The sequence below is a fragment of the Taudactylus pleione genome, unplaced genomic scaffold, assembly GCF_031769625.1.
Source record: "Taudactylus pleione unplaced genomic scaffold, aTauple2 ptg000125l, whole genome shotgun sequence".
NCBI lineage: Eukaryota > Metazoa > Chordata > Amphibia > Anura > Myobatrachidae > Taudactylus > Taudactylus pleione.
Genome location: NW_028284527.1, coordinates 6,663,756 through 6,683,295, shown reverse-complemented (window position 1 = coordinate 6,683,295; position 19,540 = coordinate 6,663,756). Strand labels below are relative to the sequence as shown.

General features: G+C 38.9%; 1 protein-coding gene and 1 pseudogene across 1 annotated transcript in view; both read left to right on the top strand.

Moving 5' to 3' along the window:
- The first annotated feature begins 5,143 nt into the window (after positions 1-5,143).
- The window catches only part of LOC148523922 (N-acetylglucosamine transporter UNC93A-like), a 70,847-nt gene continuing 56,450 nt past the window's right edge, over positions 5,144-19,540 (top strand). Inside the window, exons 1-4 of the mRNA XM_088472528.1 lie at positions 5,144-5,233; positions 7,298-7,479; positions 10,202-10,431; positions 13,244-13,372. Of these exons, the coding sequence (XP_088328654.1) occupies positions 5,144-5,233; positions 7,298-7,479; positions 10,202-10,431; positions 13,244-13,372 (631 nt within the window). The remainder of the gene's footprint in view (positions 5,234-7,297; positions 7,480-10,201; positions 10,432-13,243; positions 13,373-19,540) is intronic.
- Positions 18,977-19,094, top strand: LOC148523923 (5S ribosomal RNA; annotated as a pseudogene).

Genomic DNA, 19,540 nt, shown 5'->3' with positions numbered 1-19,540 from the left:
AAATAGAACAAAAGTTAAAAAAAATATTGATATTGTTTTACATTTGTGTTTTTGCTGACTTTAAATTGTATATACGGTTTAAATCCTCAAAATATCTAATTGGAGACAGTGGCTCATTTAAGTCCACGGATTTAAGTGAGAACAATTAGTTGGCCTGGTGGCTCCACCATGACAACAGCTCTTAATACAGAGCTATAAAATACCTGTATATGGATACTTAGTTACATTTAAATGACAGCTTTAAAATGTTTAATCAAATCGTTTATAAGGCACAATGATGGCTAAATTGGATTACTCACCAGATCCTCACATAGCTTTTAAGTCTGTTTTAATTCTTGTAATGTTAACATTTACACAACTGTCAAGTGACTAATTTTTTCCATGGACAACTAATGTTTTTAAAATCTAAATCACACTTTCATATAAATCATGTTTGGAAGGTTACTAGAAAAAAACAAAACAAAATCAACCAAAAATAGACTAACATTGTAGAGAGGGAGAGAGGGAGAGAGAGAGAGAGAGAGAGAGAGAGAGAGAGAGAGAGAGAGAGAGAGAGAGAATGTGTAAACTACATGAATACATTGAATGAATACAGTATATATAGATATATATATATATATACACTATATATTGGGGATATGGATCGGCACTCAGAGTAACTGAGGAATCATAGGTCGGGGTGCCTTCTGTGTGGTATGATACACAAAGAAATCCAAGAAAACAACAACACTCCCAATAGAAGTCAGTCAATGTTTATATCAATTTACTGCATGCTACTTTGTGGTACATAAAGTACAGCCGTCACTTCAGAGCCTTATTGGCCCTTTTCTCAAGGCAAGCATTACAGATGTCATCTAATACCCGTTAAAAGTTATAGGTAGATTGTTCTTACCTTAAACAGGGTAATGTGTCCATTAAGTTGCAGCAGACCGAGTCCTGATGGATGACATCACCAAAGCGTGTCCTGTCTCCATGGAAACCGGCTGACGCAAGTGATCAAACTATCCGGCCCACTGTCAGCAAGACCTTTGGAGACATTGGCACATAGAATAAAAGTGCAATACATGCAGAAGTGGATTACATAAATAGATAATAAAACTCCAAATAGACATAAAACATTAAACATGCTGGACAATATGCATATGTTCTGCTGATGATAATAAAGCATTGTCTAAAGTCACTCTAATTCTATGCAACAGATAGAAGCTGTGGATATTATAAATCAATGATCCATGGTAATATATCCTCAACAATGCTTTACTATGATCAGCAGAACATACAGTATGCATAATGTCCAGCATGTTTAATGTTTTTTGTCTATTTGGAGTTACGCTCTGACCGGCATTGCCTGGGTTGAAGAATGGACCTTAAAGTACTGTACATCTACAGCCTTCATTTTTACATTGTTCTCGCCTATTCCCCCATTCCACTGTTTGCTAACATGTTGTGGTATACTAAAGACGGAAAGCCTTGACAAGGAACACAGTAGTCATTCTCAACTGGATAACCATGTAATTTAGGAGTAAATGACAGTACAGGCAGGTGTATTTTCTGACTGTTTGGAATGGGGTAGAGTGGCTTAAAAAACAGAAACCAGTGCAGAACAGAAATCAGTGCAGAACAGAAATCATTGCTGAGCAGAAATCTCTGCAAACCAACACTGGAAAGCATGGCATATGAAAATGTGCTTGGAGGAAATGAGTAACTGTCAGTGCAGGTGCAGTGTTACAGTAGATCCTCCGACTCACTCCTCTTCCGTTAGAGCTCTTCCTGCCCCCCACTGGTACATATCAACCTGTGCCTTCAGATCAGGGCAGTTTTAGGCACTGGAAGACATCAACTTGTTTAAATCAAAATTTCAAATCAGAGACTCCACGGCCTCCATGGCCCTGATGAACTTCGAAGATAGCCAAAAACCTAATACTGGCCAAACTACACCTCCATGCCAAATTTGGTGGAGCTACTGTAGGTACAAAACTCTGCCCGTGCATAAAGGACAAACAGAGCAACACACACACACACACGAACACTTTCTCGCTTATTATACAGATATAGGTCTCAGATATTAGATTGTAATATTACCATATCTACTGTATCTATTAAGTGCTTTCGAAATAAATATATGAAACTAACCAATATGAGTTATATATTCTTCTTGGATAGTGATATTGCTGCCAATAACGCTGCACCCCACCATTCATTCCCTATATCATTAATATTTATTCTACCTTTGTCTATGAAGAAGCAACTTTGGCTTTGTCAAGTCTAATTACAGCAGCAACCCTTTTCCAGTCTGTGGCCCATGCTTTATGCCTTTCAATAATTTATTAAATGTCCCCACTGCCAGGACCGGAGCTACCGCTAGTGGCATCTAGCAATGGCAACTATGTGCACATTAGCAATTCATTCATCACCTACCTGTGATCAATACTATACTCTTTGAGCACCCATTACAGTTTGTGATATGTCAGGCAAAATTTACTAAACGGCGGGTTCTAAACCCTGGTGGTTTGGTGGCGGTTTAACGGCGGGTTCTAAACCGCTGTTTTGACAGCGGTTTTGTGGCGGTTTTGCAGCAGTTTTGGCCTTAGTAAATCTGTGGATAGCAAAACCACCGCCAAACCACCGCCAAACTGCCGGGGTTTATAACCCGCCGCTTAGTAAATTTTGCCCATCATGTCAATGTTAGCTGCGGTGAAAGCTGCTATTCAGAGCATTACTTGCTTGCACATATTTGTGCCATTGTTGTCACTTTTGTGGATCTCTACCAGATTACTGCTAGTTCACCCCACATTAGAATGACAATCTTATGACTTCTGTGCCCAAATAAAAAGAAAATTTAGTTATTCAGCAACAAATATTTCAATGAGCTTCAAAGCAGTAATGCATCAGATTCTGCACAAAAGTGGAATTAGAAGATTTTGTTTAGTGTAATAAGCTTTCCTAATGCTAGGGGTATAGACTGTGGGCCTGATTCAGACCCGTTCGCTGGATGCGTATGCAAATTTGTCAAAGTGACGCCACGGGAAGCGATCGCTCGCCAAGGCATAAGCACGCCCAGCATGTCTTAGCGAGCGGCCAGCGTACGCCCAATCGCACAGGCAGAGCCGTCCACCAGCACACGTCATCTCCAGGAAGTGTATTAAAACATTGGTACATCGAGCACCATCAGATGTGAACGCAGTGCTTGAGGTAGCGTTACCCAACTGCAAGCATTGCGAGGAAATCAGTGTAAAAAAAAAGGCAAGTGACGTGTACTATAACGCTGCCTGTTATTTATGCACGCCTCTAAAATGGCGTTGAAACACTCAGGCACGCCTGCGTTTGCATCTCCAACCCCCCGTTATTAGTGTCCTGCCCCTGTTACCACCCACAAATGGCCTCATCTGTCACTCATTACACTGGGCTGTCTTTGCAGGGCGAGCGAGCGGTATGCCATTGCAGAGTAGTTCGCGCACGCGCAGAATGAAGCATGCACATGCGTGTATGCAGAACATCGGCCCACTTGCATGCGCACGCATATAGCGAACGGGTCTGAATCAGGCCCTGTATTCTAATAGGCAGTCCTGGTTTAATGAGTGCTAGAAGAGTCTTTATAACTCACAGAACTCTTTCATTTCTACATTTCCGCAACGGTAGTGATAATTGGGTTCTGGCCATTACTATCATTGAAATGGTTTTTTATCCCATCTATAAACTTACAGTATATGCACCAGTGACAGTGAAATATTACAGTGTACAAATGTGATACATGTAACTGAGGCAGTTTAATCTACCCTTAGACTCATCACATACGCATACTGGGTCTGATGCAGATTTAGAAGTATATTGGATGTACATTGCTCAAAAGAAGCGTGAATGAGAAAAATGCATATACAATATATATACACATAGAATATATATAGATATATATATATATATATATATATATATATATATATATATACATATTAGGGATGGGCAGGCTCAGATTAGTTCGGATTTTCCCGCCAAATTTGGATTTTTCCTGCCACAACTCGGGTCTCAGAAAGAGGCAAAACATCATCTTTCATGGACAAACATCATCTTTCATGGACTTTTGTTCTGAGACCCGAGTTTTGGCGGGAAAGATACCAATTTGGTGGGAAAATCCGAACTAATCCGAACCTGCACATCCCTAATATATATATATATATATATATATATACATATATATATTATATATATATATATATATATATATATACAGTATTATATATATTTATATGCAGAGCTGAATGCTACTGCCCATCATAGTCATCAGATCTGTGCTAGATGCAAAAGATATGCATCCAAAAAGATTAAATTGTGCTTACATCCAGGCCTGCACAGAGAGCATATGTGAGAATACTCCCTCACTTAATTTTGCCTAAGTTTAAATGAGCCATAACAATCCACCTCTTCAGTCTTAAGTGCAGATGCATTTGAAATGCGTACGACTCTGTACCGCCTATACTGCGTGCTTCTATTTTATGAACAAATTCGCACAAAAGACAATCTCTGTAAATGGGCTTATGTTCAACTTTGCATCATCCCCCATTAAGAATAACTTCCATTTACTCCATTTGCTGGATACACCAGACCTGTAATGGTACCACATTGCTCTGCTCTTTAATTGTGTGCTTGCTCTATGGGAAAGGGTATGTATGCCAGCTTGCCAGGTGAGTGGATATAGCACAGAGCACAGCAGTTGCAACAAGCCCATTTCAAGCATCGGGAACCACAGAAGGTCTGGTGAATGGCACATAGATGGTAAGCACAGCTTTGTCTTTATAAGTCATTGAACACCAACCAATACATTTTGAGCTTGAGGTGGAGATCTTTCATTGACTTTACTGAGGCTCCAAAAACAGTATTTTAGATGAAAAAATAAAAATAGTTTTATTTAAACAGGGAGGTACTAATAGGCAGTATTTTGCATTACCAATGTAACGTTTTGATAGCATGCCTTGATGTGATCACACACTGCAAGCTAGCAAAATACTGTGCAACGCGCATGCACCTGTGTATATGTTTAAGCAATATATGTTCCATAAATTAGAATTGTTAAATGAAATCATTGTAACACTTCACTGTTACTTACACTTAGATTACCTGTGTACTCCAATAAATACAGCGATACAGGATGCAATGTTCACATCTCAAGAACATCCTTGTACTGTCATTTGGAATATTACTTTTATACACTGCATATATGGGGCTCCAGACACTGCAGGTAAGGAGCACATTGCTTAGTTGTTTTTCATTTGTAGTCCATACTATGTCATGATGAAAATCTTATTGAGAATATGAATTGAGTTTCTCATGGATAAAATTAAATCCTTTCAAATAACTGGAAGCAGCTTTTATAATCTTTAATCAGTTTAAGCTGCATAAAAATTGTAAATGTAAAAGTACAACTTCTGACATATGTAACTTTGGTTAGTATCCATCTCCATGATTGCTATTATCACTTTCCTTTGGATCCTGATGAGCCATATCTGTCAGCGTGCAGTTAGATGTGGTGCGCTGAGTCTGTATTAGGGGGAATTCAATTGTTTTTTGGGATCCCATTATTGTTGTATCTATTTAATTGTTTTGCCGATCAGGCAACGGACCATGGGAGCCCATTATTTCTGCTCGCACCCTCCTAAGGCTGCGAGCAGAAATGTGCAAAGAGTCTGGCTCTTGGGCACCAAAACTGCAGTATCGGCAGCATGCCCAATAGTTTAGATGGGTTTAGCCGCTTTACATGTCTAAAACCGGTGCATTTAGGTGGAACATGTGTAAAAAGTAATGGGTGCCCAAAGTAATTGAATATCCCCCCATCAGTTAAGACTCGAGTTCGGGTATGAGAGGGCACAAGAGGGCACAAAAAAAAAAAATAATTTCTCCCCCAAGATAGTGGCTCTTAGACAGTTGGATTATCAGTGGCTCCTGTCTTATAGCGCACTCATCAATAGAGCTGGCAGGCTGAATCTCCCACACCCACCCCAGCCAGGTCTCTCTCTTCTGCATATTGGGCAGTGGGACTGGAAGCTCAATAGGAAAGAGTGTCTATGGCATATGTACCTCACCTAGTTAGTGGGCTGGCTAAATATCAGATAGTTCAAAAGTGGAATTCCCAATGTACTGTACACATTCTTATAGAGCTGTACTACATTTTGACCGCATGACTGTCTCAGATGAAATCAGCAGCATAATCATAAACTATGCAAGCACGACCTGTAATTCAATACCTGACTGATAGAAATGAAGCACACCACAAGGAATTACAGGCACCTTGGTCATACCGTATCATCCAATAATGATAACCATAATAAACCTTCCCTCATTCCGTTCCTGAAGGTGTAGAAACCATCACTACATTATTTCAGTGAAATTAGTTCCTAACAAACTTCCCTTTGATACATGAATATGTGTGCGCTATATAAATAACTGGTAATAATAATATTAATGATGCATCAAGTATTAGGAGTCATAACACCGCCGCATGCCTCATATCCCTTTATAGCTATGGGTATAACCTACATTTTAATATTCAAGGAAGCATCATAATTATAAACGGAAAAGCAATTGCATCATGTGCAGTATGCAACACATTGTACATGTAAGTGGAATGCCCTGTAATTTAGAAAGTGTAACATGAAAGAAGGAACGAGCTGTGTCATGCTCACACATAGAGGCGTGTTTGGCTCTTCCCATGGGATGTTACCATGTCCAATTTTCTTACTACATGTCATCTGTCATTTTAGTTGTGTTATGGACTTAAGTGTACACCATAATTATTATGTAATAATGACTAGAAAGCAGTGAAAGCATCTTGAATATTTAAGTAACTGATTACATAACAGTAGCGAAAATAGAGTTTTCTTTCTGAAGTTAAACCTAATTCAATTATCTTAATTTGTTAAACATTTGTTAAAATGCCACTTTAATAAGAAATAAAGTTATAGTTTGCACATAGCTATAATTTAAAAACATTAATAATATTTTTCAAAAGTATTTGAATCTCTCAAACAATGATTAGGAATTAGGTGGGACTATATATATATATATATATATATATATATACAGTATATACAGTATATACAGTATATATACAGTATATATATATATATATACAGTTTATTAGTTGCTTGTTCTAAACACTCCCCAAACAAGAGTATTCAATATTCAAAAAGGTTGAACACAACAAAAAAATTGCATGTAAAAATAAAATAATGCAAAACGTTTCTGAACGTGTATAGTGCTCCTAGCTGTAACCTAACTTAATCTTTAACCTTCTTTTCTCATACAGAGTAGCATGAATAAGATTGAAGGGCTTGGTGTCGCTTCACTAAGTGTGATGTATGTGACCCTCAGCCTCTCTTCATTATTTCTCCCTCCTCTACTGATTAAGAAAATTGGCTGCAAGTGGACCATTGTGGCTTCTATGTTTTGCTTCATTTCCTACAGTCTTTGCAATTTTTATTCAAGCTGGTAAATATTTGACTCACATATTATATGAAAATGACAATGTGTGACATATGAATTACATTGAACAATATCATTGGCTGTACATCAGTATGGGGGCATCGCCGGTCATATATGTATGTGGTCAGTATAAAAGTGAACAACCAGAAAATCCAAAAACAAATAATTGAGAGGTGGAAGCATGAGATGTCACCATACAGTTACATTACATACAGTGATTTAGTATTCTGTTTGTTGCAGGTTGTAATCTTAAACAACAGAGGGCCTGATTCACTATGGATCGCTATTGCCATTGCAGATGCGATTACACACGCAGACCCGCTGTGAAAAATATGCTAATGAATGCTATTGCAATGCCGTTGCACAGTCAGCATAGAGACGCCCACTGCCTCCCACTACCATTATCTCACATCCGTAATACCTTTCAGTCCTGCTTATACATTGGGAACATCTAGTAACATTGGCCCATCAGGCACAATTACAGCAGGTCTGACCTTACTCAGAAATTGCTAACCTTGTGGCACGCAGTGAGTACACAACCTGTATGTGCCATCACAGTGGCTAATTTATGCACGCCCATGTAACAGCATTCAAATGGACAGACACCTGCTTTTCTCCAACCACTCCCCCGTCACCACCCCCAAATGCTGACTACCTGTCAATCACTTGCTTGATCATAGTGCGATCCCAGTGTAGCCGTCGCGCACTGCGATGCATACACATGCACAGTATGCAACAATCAGCCGATTGCGAACGCTGTTGCACTTGTGATACATAATGAATCAGGCCCAGAGATCACATACAGCATGCTAGATGAAGCATAGGTACAGATGATTCACTGTATCATATTATGTACTTTACATAATGGTAAAGACTCCCAAGGTCTTGGTTTTTTGCCCATAGCCCAATGGTATATCTTTTTTCTGTGTTGTTCAATTGATAAAAAATAAAAACTTCAAAGGGGAGATGTATCAAGCATTGGATATAAAGTGATGTAGTTGTCCACAGAAGCCAGTCAGCTTCTAACTGTCATTTCAAAGACTATGTTAGATACTGTAAATGACAGAAGCTGATTGGTTACTTTGGTCAACTTCTCCATTGTATCTCTCTCCAAGGCTTGATACATCTCGCTCCATGAGAGATGCTGCCGCTATCTGCTCACTAGTAGTGGCCACATTGTGATTGTCGGTTTCTGGTAAAATGCTTGTGATAGGCAGAGCTGCTAGAAGATATGGTGGCTTTCCCACATTAACTGACAGAGGCTGATTCTGCCTATTGTATTGGACAAGCAGCTCGCATTGTATTCAGTCTGAGCAAGAAATGCAAAACTGTTGAACTGTGCATGCACATAATTTGCATTTGTTGTTATATTTGTAGAAATCTTGAACGTCTGGCATCTTGCACCTATTAATGGCGGGTCAGAGACATTAACGTGCAAGTGCCATATAGTATTAGTGTATAAGAGGTATACCCTTCTGCGATGTGTCTTAATTTGATCTATGTACACATCTTAGCATATATTGGTAATGTATATTTTTTGCAAATGTTCACTGGTTACAAGTTTGGAGTTTTATTTGAATTGATCATTGCTGCAATGTGCAACTATCACATTTAATTAACTGTACATCACCCACGTAACTGGATGTATCCATCACAGACTTTTATCCTTGCAGCTTGTTTTGAAAACTGGTGGTTTGCTCTAAATCACGTATGGTTTGGGTCTTTCCAATTCTCAGCACCTTAGATGCTATTTCACGCAGACTGCAGGTTAATAAATAGTGTGGAATATTTTTTAAAATTGCACTGTATCCAGATCTTTGCCATTTAAAAACCTTATACTAAACCACTGTTCAGTAACAACCCTCCCACCATGGGTAAAGGTTTTAGCAAGTTGTGATAAGCTGATATGCCCAGCAAAACACACATCTTGGGGGCTATAGCCAGAAAACACAGAAACTGTATAGAGCTACAGTCAATTAGTTGACTAAACATGTAGTAACAAAATATTTATTGAAAATATCTTTTCTTTTACTTTTGACTGTAGCAACAACATATAAATCACAAATATAAATGAATGTCACTGTACTGTCATATCTAACGCGGCGCGGGCCATACACGGGGCAATTTGAAAACGTACGACACCTCGGTATGTTTTCAAATTCATACCGATGCATCATATGCTACTGTGAATGGTAAACGATGCATCTTACAAGATGATTTGTTTACCTATTTAACAGCATGACGGATCGCAGATCTTATGGTGTTTATATAAGATCTAGGATGCCGATGTACGACGGTGGGGACGCGCATCGCCGTCGTACAGCATGCCAAACCACACACGATATGCACGATTGATCGTTGCAGTCGATCTAAAGAATAAACTTTAGATCTGCTTAAGAATAAACATAAGAAATACCTAAGAAGAAACATAAGAAATACCTAAGAAGAAACATAAGACATTATTTTAGGAAAAGATGTTTGTGAATTCCACTCATTGTTTTGTAATAAATATTTTTAGAAAGTTAATTTACTGTTTCTTCAAAAACATTATTGTGAGTATTACAAGGAAATGTTTCATATACTATATTTCACCAACCTCCAGTGATGTATTTCCAGATCTCAGTCTTGTTGATAATATTTTAAAATTCCAGCAGACTCTTTAGTTCTGTGCAGGTCACACTAGTGATAATATCAAACACTTTTGTAAAGGTTTATGTGCTTTTTTCAGGCCAACGCTGATCATTTCCTCTATACTTGTTGGAATAGGAGGAGGACCGCTCTGGGCAAGCAAAAGCACTTACATTACAATAACTGGCAGCAATTATGCAGAAACATGTGGCAAAATACCAAAAGATGTAGTGAACCAGTATTTTGGTTATTTTTTTCTAATTTGCCAAACATGTCGTGTTTGGGGAAATCTTATCTCTTCTTTGGTATTTAACTTGACACCAAATGCAGGTAAATAAAAACATCTTATTTATAATATTATTGTGGCATTCTAAAAGAACAGGGGACCTGACTGCATAATATTCTCTCCAGCTCCTCTTTGCTTCTATTCATTTACATACTGTACCATCTCAGTAACCATTCTCTCTGTTAGATGGAATGTGACTTCCTGCTGTAACATTTTATGCATTTACCTATAGGACTTTGAAGGCAGTTATTGACCATAGGGTATGTCTCGCTTCCTATTCCAGGCCCTGGTGCATGTGTCTCCAAGTCTCCAAGCATGCACTCACATGTACACTTTTGAGCACTCCTCTGTATTTCTTACTCATATTTACTTTAGCCTTATATACGTTAGTCCTGCATTTATGTGCCTACTACACATAGCCCTACACTAGTATGCCTCCACTGAGTCTCACATACTTTAGCCCCACACTAGTACACTATGGGGTAAATTTACTAAAGTGACAGCTTTTAGAAGTGAGTTTTAAAAGTGATGTTGCCCATAGCAACCAATCAGATTCTACTTAACATTTAAATAGCACCTTCTAGAAGATAATAGCTAGAATCTGATTGGTTGCTATGAGCAACATCACTTTTAAAACTCACTTCTAAAAACTGTCACTTTAGTAAATTTACCCCTATGTCTCCATTCTGATACAGCTAGAGAAAAAAGCAGATACTGGATTTGTTCCGCTGTGACATCACTTATCCCAAGTTTCTTTGTGTAAACAACATTATGGGGTCTATTTACTAAGCAGTGTTAGGAGACAGAGTGAAAAGTCATAAGCAAGTTATAAAGTGCCAGCCAATCAGCTCCCAACTGTCATTTTTCAAACACAGCCTGTGAGATGACAGTTGGGAGCTGATTGGCTGGCACCTTATCACTTTCTTATCACTTTTCACTCTGTCTCCTAACACTGCTTAGTAAATAGACCCCTAAGCCACACAGTCCAAGCCTACAAACATGTTTGTTATTCTTGCTTTGCTGTGGAAAACACTGCAACTCCATCCTAACATGGGTCCTGCTGCACAGTGTGCAAACATATTAGGGAGGACTTATTTAGTTAATTATAAACACTTATATTAAGTAATATCCAGTCTTTGATTTACATTTGTGTTAAATAGTGACTATAATGGATTAGATAGTGCTTGCTTAATAGATTGAATGAAGTTTCCTGTGAACAATGATGACAAATGGTTTAACTAATAATAGTAATAAATGCTAAAGAGATTACAAATCTGCAACATTTGAAAAGTGTAAATAAGCACAATAGTTTTCAGATATGCACAGGTGTGCAATAGATTGCTATTTTCTCAATAGTATTTTATAGTTCATTTTGACAAATAGCACTCATACAGCAAATCTTCACTCTGAAAATTAGAATATGTCCCTCTAAAACGAGTAGATAAGTATTGACAACTGTTATGTTGTCATACAAATTTGATATTTATTGCATACCTCCAACTGTCCTGCTTTCGGTAGGACAGTCCCACATTTCAAGTACTGTGGCACTGTCCCACCTGCAGGTCATATTGTCCAGCGGTAAGGGGAAGTTGGGAGAGAGCACTCTAACTGCTGCTGCGCACAGCATCAGTCTCCTCTGCCTGCACTTGCATGAAGTGTAGGGGGAGGGGGAGCATGCAAATCACACACAGCCTTCCCTGGATCTGAACATAGCATGGGGCCAAAACTCAATGGTTAATGAATTAGCATGTTATTTTTTTCATACTTTTTGTGTAGGGGGCGTGGCCATGCCTTTACATTTAGGCCATACCCCCTACAGTACCTGGGCCCGACTCACTGCAGCCCTGTGAAGAATGAGTGGGACTCATCATCACTTAAAGAGGGTTTCCACACAAATAAAATACCTACAACATCAGTCTGGATGACTGGTGGGCACTTGCAGCCTGCCAGGGAGTGGGTTCCACACTGACGTCACTTATTTAAAGTTAAAAGTTAAAAAAATTAATGAAAATATGAGTTGAAGAACTTTTAGTCCCTCTACCTCCCTATGAGAAGAGTCCCTTATTTTAACCTAATGTCTGATTATCAGTGTGGTCATCAGACAATATCTCCTTACACTACAGAAAAGTAATTGAGTCCAGCAACGTGTAAGATCTCTCCCAACCTGTCTTAAATAATAAACATACACCCACACTAGAAACAGGGGGTCATCTTTTTCAATTGATGAAGCCCTTTAGTACTTACCTGTGATCAGCAGACAATGTTACCATGCATTATGTTTTCCATGTACGGGCATAATGCACTACATTAACTAATTTAAAAGCACCATTTATTTGTGGTGTTTATATTAAAAACAATTTGTGTTTGCTTTTCTTTGATTTTACTGAAAATAAACAAAAAATAAAATTTTTTTTTTTGCTCATTTTAGTTACGTTATTTGGTTTTTAATTGAGCAAAACGACTAATGGTATTTTCTGAAAATACAAATTGTTCTGAAACAAAACAAGGTACAGTAGACGTTGTCTGGGTACTGAATAAAACAATCAGTGATAGTGATGTTTTATAGGGGTGTGAAAACCCTCAGCAGCAAAGGGGTTAATGATCCTTAATAACTTACTAAATGAGACATGTTTGAAACCTTGGTTCATATCCCTGCATCACAATCTCCTGCCTTCCCCCTAGTCACTCTATTCTCCCTCTGTCAGGCACCATAAACTAAAATGTAGGTGTAATGTGCAGGTAGTATACTGGGAAATGAGACAATTTCTTGGTGTACAGTGCTCCATAATAATGTATGATCTATTTATGAAATGAATAAACAAAATGCTTACTTTAACACTCTTCCACTACTCAAAGGTCTGGATACTCCAAATGAAACTATTTGTGGAGCAGGTGATTGTCCAACTGAGTTGACCCAGTATGGAAATGATACAGCAGATCGTCCATCGAACACTGTTATTTATATTCTCCTAGGCTCTTACACAGGTACTGTATGTACAGTAATTGAACATATAATATACACTACATTATCTTTTTGTGCCTTTGCTGTGAGAACAGATTTTTTTTCCTTTGTTCAAAAGATGCTGTATAGTTTGGAAAATGTCTATAGCACATACCATTTATTTACATACCAGACATTTAAAATTGAAGGAATTTTGTCACCTGAAACATATTTGTTATAATTTTATTATACCTCAGAAATGTGACACACACATCACTTATATCCAAATACATTCAATTCCTGGAATGATCCAGGACCTACCCAGCAGCCACTGGTAAGGATACAAAATATGGCTCCCAAGCTCCTTCTTGTAGTTGGAGAAGATCCTCCTTCCTTATTTCAGGAGAATTCAGTAAATCCCAGCAGCTTGACAATCCTTGTAGGTAAAAGCAAAAGCATCAGATTAAGGTATCCAAGGTCTAGTTTAACACCCCTTTCAAATTGTGACTGTCAGTTTTTGTCTTCTTGGGTTATCCCTGCAAGAATTAGATGGCATTCCTTGTAGATTTGGCAATTTGTCCTTATTTTGAGCCCACCTTTGTGCAGCCCTCCCTGCACAAATGTCGAGACAGCTTTCTGCATGGGGCATTTTCCATAGCAGATCTCAGCCATTTTCTGTACAGATAGTTGTTTTAACACTAGGGGGTAAATTTACTCCAGTTCAATTTGGTATTCAATTTTATGAATCTATAAAATCGACTGAAATCGAATTTAAATCGAACTGCAAAATCCCTTAACAAATCCCTCATTTACTAATTTTCAAATTGATTTCGATTTTGGATGATTTTAAGAAGGAATTTTGTGTTCAGTTTATGATATCCCTTCCAAAATCAAACCTCAAACCCCAGTTAAAATTGAATGCAAAAATCGAACTGAACTTCCTCATTACTTCCTGTTGGGCCAAATGTATCACATGCACACTAATTAACAGGGGAAAAATGGAAACACTTGTGAACACTCTAGAAAAGTAAAAGTGATTTATAATTTCTTCATAAATATAATATGCTCATATATATATATATATATATTCCATAGACAAAAAACCTTACGGTTTTACATGTCCCATTTAGGCTTCGTAGACATGATCTGAAATTTCACAAAACCTACTAAACTTGTGCCACTCAAACTAAAAAAGGCAATGAAATTACGATCATTAAGGCTGACGCCTTAATGGAGTTGTTCCTTGCGCAATACAGATATGGTATGCCATCACACCCTGTGGTTAACTACAGATTCAGCACTCTCACAGAATGAGATTGCTGTCACTCACAAAATGGTGGAGCTACTAATTCACAGAATTGTGTGCTCATTGGAATACACACATGCAGTCTATGCAACTAAGGTTTGAGTAGTTACGTGGCTCCCACAACCCATTCAGTGCCCATAATCTTCCCATTCGATCACCACAACAATCTCACTGGCTTCGAAAATCCTTCTCACTCCATACATTTATGTCATTTAGAACACACATTCAGATCCCTTATTTTTAAAACTATCATACTCTGTCTATGCATGTACACTTTCTTCCCCTATATGCCTCCATGCTGCTATATATTCCCCAATCCCTACTGCTGTGTGGTCTCCCAACTGTGATAGTCTGTGTTCCCTCAACAGCACCAATCTGTTTTCCCCAGCCTCACCTCCCTGCATCCATGCTTTCTCCACAGCCACGTTGCTGTCTTTCTCTTATCTGTGGCACTCTTTCTTCCTTCATCTGCACTACTCTGGTGCCCCCAACCATGCAACTCTGTCTCCCCCCCCCCATCGGCACCCCTCTGTCTTCCTCCCTATCCACACCAATCTGTCTTCCCCAATCCCAACTGCTGTTAGGTCTCCAAACTGTGCTAGTCTGTGTTCTACAGGCTCAATCCATGGCACTCGACCATCTGGGGTGCCCTTGGTATGTGACCATACCATCTACATAGATGGTTGAGTGCCATGGATTGAGCCTGTCGTTTATTTAAATTTTGTGGTCACACTTGCAAGGGCAACCTGTTTTTCAAATGTAAGACAAACTTTTTTCTTTTTCCAGGTGCTTATTAACTGTCTCTTTAAGGCAGGACCCAGTTTCATGTTTAAAATGTATGCAAGCTTGATGGCAGATCAAGTTCATTTATCTGAGAATCAGTGTAGGGACTGGCTAGATGGGAATGACCGTGAAGCGGTGGCCAGCTTAACAAATTATTGCAAAATTTTGGAACCAACATTCCCTATGTTCAAAGGAGTTGCAGTTTGAAAAGCATGTGAGTGCCGAGTTTGTATGATATTTTATATATATATATATATATATATGTGTGTATATATATATATATATATATATATATATATAACACAAGAATGGCCGGCACTCCACACAATGACTGGTACTTGCCCAGGTGCCCTCCAATGGAAAAAATGCCAAACATATGTAGAAATAACAGCGGCACTCACAGGACTTTGATAAAGAAGACTCACGACTCAGGAAGGTCAAAGTTCAACGTTTCAGTCTGGCGACTTTTATCAAGAACTAGAGACAAGAGATACAGTGCATACCTTTATACCCAGTGTCATCCCATAGTGACCACGTGCAACGCTCACCACGCCGTCGATGATGTCATCAGGGCGGGACAGGGCGCTTGCACAGTGATGCAGCCGCACCCAACGTGATTGCAATGGTGAGTAACCAGGGCAACTCAATGTTGATAAACAAACAAACATGGCTCTGCAGCAAAAACATGCTGCAGTCCCTGCCGCTAACAGCGCGCACTGGGGAGAGAGCATGTTGCAGATGTAACAAGGCAGACACAATATTGAACTGCACAATAAAATCAGGTGACATGGTAAAACGAAATGCGACATACATATAATAATAAAAAGATGTGAATAAAGAAGTGACTTAGTGATACATGTGGGTTACTACAGCAAAAATTCTCTACAGTATAGCATAATAAGGTAAATGTGTTACATGAAAAATGCGCACCATATAACACAGGTAATGATGACAAATGGGTAACATATAACTCAGGTAATGTTGACAATAAGATCTGAAAGGTCAAAGGTAATTCCATGAAAAGCGAATGTGATACCAAGCAATAAATATAAACGTATGCATATATTGAAATAAGGAAAATTATCAATAAGCTGACTTATTGAGGTAAATGAACCTCTGCATCACCAAACTGATCTTGGGGAACCTTAATGCATGCTGATGCATGGTTCTAACCCAGTGGTTCTCAAACTCGGTCCTCAGGACCCCACACAGTTCACTTTTTGCAGGTCACCCAGCAGGGGCACAGGTGTATTCATTAGTCACTGACACATTTTAAAAGATCCACAGGTGCAGCTATCAGTTTCATTAGTAATTATGTGAGGAGACCTGCAAAACATGCACTGTTTTGGTCCTGAGGACCGAGTTTGAGAACCTGTGTTCTAACCATACAAAAAAGAAAAGAAAATGATTCCTGTAAAGCTGGAGTGTAAAGAGGGCTGGGCCACTAAGCAGTGGCAAATAAAACATGAAATATAACCTGGTCGTAATCTTGAACGGATGTGTGTTACACAAAATGCACATGGTACCAAGATGAACAAGTGGATAAATCTGATAAGATCCATCAACTGTGTGAATGGATGAAGAAAGTGGACAAAATGCAACGGCAAGTGCGGGTGGACAAACGTCAGAAAAGGATAACTCCATGTTACAGCACCAGGTATTCCTAGGTGGTCTCCCATTCAAGTACTAACCTAGACTACACTGCTTAGCTTCAAAGGTCAGACGGTATAAGGTGTGTCCAGTGCAGTGTGGCTGTAGCAGAAGAGTAATAAATCCAAGTGTGATAGTCCTGCATATGCCAACGACCGAGACCCCAACGTATCCACACACAGTGGATGGATCCAAAAGCAATGATACCACACAACATCTCAATGAGAACAATAAATATAGAGAATGCAAAAGTGTAAAATAACAAGAACACTGATGAGAACAGAGAAGTGGGTAACCAATACCCTGTAAGTGTAAGTGTAAATACACTCTGTCACCATGGTCACTGAAGGTACTTAGAAAAAGCAGGAAAAGGAAAGTTGTTCGAGACCAAATGGTGATATAGTATTCATTTTGTGTATCCAAAAAGTTGTTGTGCCATGGGGTCTCATGTAGCACCTTCTTTCGCCAATATTTACATGTTTTTTGTTGAAAAAGAACTTTTTCTCAATAATCCGGATTTCAACAAGTCTTTAATTTTCTTTGTTCGATATATCGATGATATATTGGTACTGTGGTCTGGCACCTAAGTGGAATTTACTAAGGTCATGTCCAAGATCAATACCATGCATCAATACATTACCTTTACTTATGAACAAAGTCACAGCAATGTGCATTTTTTGGATATAAACATTCATTGGTCTGGCACGGATTTCGAGACCTCCATCATTCATAAACCAACAGACAACAATACCTTACTGCATGCACAGAGCCATCATCCCACGTCGCTCAAAAGGAGTCTCCCATATTCCCAATTTTTGTGTGCACTGAGAATTACCAGTGATCCCTTTCGAGCTGAACAAGAAATTGATTGTATGATAACGAAATTTGCACAACGTGGGTACAGACTTAAGGATCTTATTGCGGCCAAATCCAGGGCATTATCTGTACACGGAGGGACAAACAAAGCCAATAAAATAACAAGTAACAAAACAGATACGATGTTATTCGTCAATCAACACAATGTTGCCAGCAAATTCATTAATTCTACTACCAAACGTCTTTGGCCGTTAATCAACACGGACAATTCCATCAAGTCGTTAAAAAATTCAAAGATTATGCTTGGCTACAATCGAGGGAAAAATCTGAAGGACTGGCTTGTACACAATGACATCAACTTCGGTCCTACCATTCCTGAACAGCATTTTTTATCCAAGAAACCGGGTTGTTATCGGTGCACTGGTTGCACGACATGCAGTTTCATGGAAACTGGCCCAGACGTGGTACACCCGCACTCGGGGAGACGCTTCCCAATTAGACATACATTAACATGTACATCCAAATGTGTGGTGTATATGATTCGGTGTCCCTGTGGACTGGCTTACATTGGGAAGACCACTTGTACTGCTAGAATTAGAATGGCACAACATCGCACGGCAATTCACCAAGCCTTAGAGGGAAAGGAAGTAGACCAACCAGTAGCTCGCCATTTTAAGAACTTTCGACATTCATTATCCACCTTGGTGTACAAACTAATTGATCATGTCCCCATCAACAAATGAGGAGGTGATAGGGACAAGAAACTGTTACAACTATAACAACAAGAAACAAATGAATACTATATCACCATTTGGTCTCAACGAACAACTTTCCTTTTCCTGCTTTTTCTAAGTACCTCCAGTGACCATGGTGACAGAGTGTATTTACACTTACACTTACAGGGTATTGGTTACCCACTTCTCTGTTCTCATCAGTGTTCTTGTTATTTTACACTTTTGCATTCTCTATATTTATTGTTCTCATTGAGATGTTGTGTGGTATCATTGTTTTTGGATCCATCCACTGTGTGGATACGTTGGGGTCTTGGTCGTTGGCATATGCAGGACTATCACACTTGGATTTATTACTCTTCTGCTACAGCCACACTACACTGGACACGCCTTATACCGTCTGATCTTTGAAGCTAAGCAGTGTAGGCCAGGCTAGTACTTGAATGGGAGACCACCTAGGAATACCTGGTGCTGTAACATGGAGTTATCCTTTTCTGACGTTTGTCCACCCGCACTTGCCGTTGCATTTTGTCCACTTTCTTCATCCATTCACACAGTTGATGGATCTTATCAGATTTATCCACTTGTTCATCTTGGTACCATGTGCATTTTGTGTCACACACATCCGTTCAAGATTACAACCAGGTTATATTTCAAGTTTTATTTGCCACTGCTTAGTGGCCCAGCCCTCTTTACACTCCAGCTTTACAGGAATCATTTTCTTTTCTTTCTTTTTTTGTATGGTGAGAACCACTGGGTTAGAACCATGCATCAGCATGCATTAAGGTTCCCCAAGATCAGTTTGGTGACGCAGAGGTTAATTTACCTCAATAAGTCAGCTTATTGATCATTTTCCTTATTTCTATATATGCATACGTTTATATTTATTGCTTGGTATCACATTCGCTTTTCATGGAATTACCTTT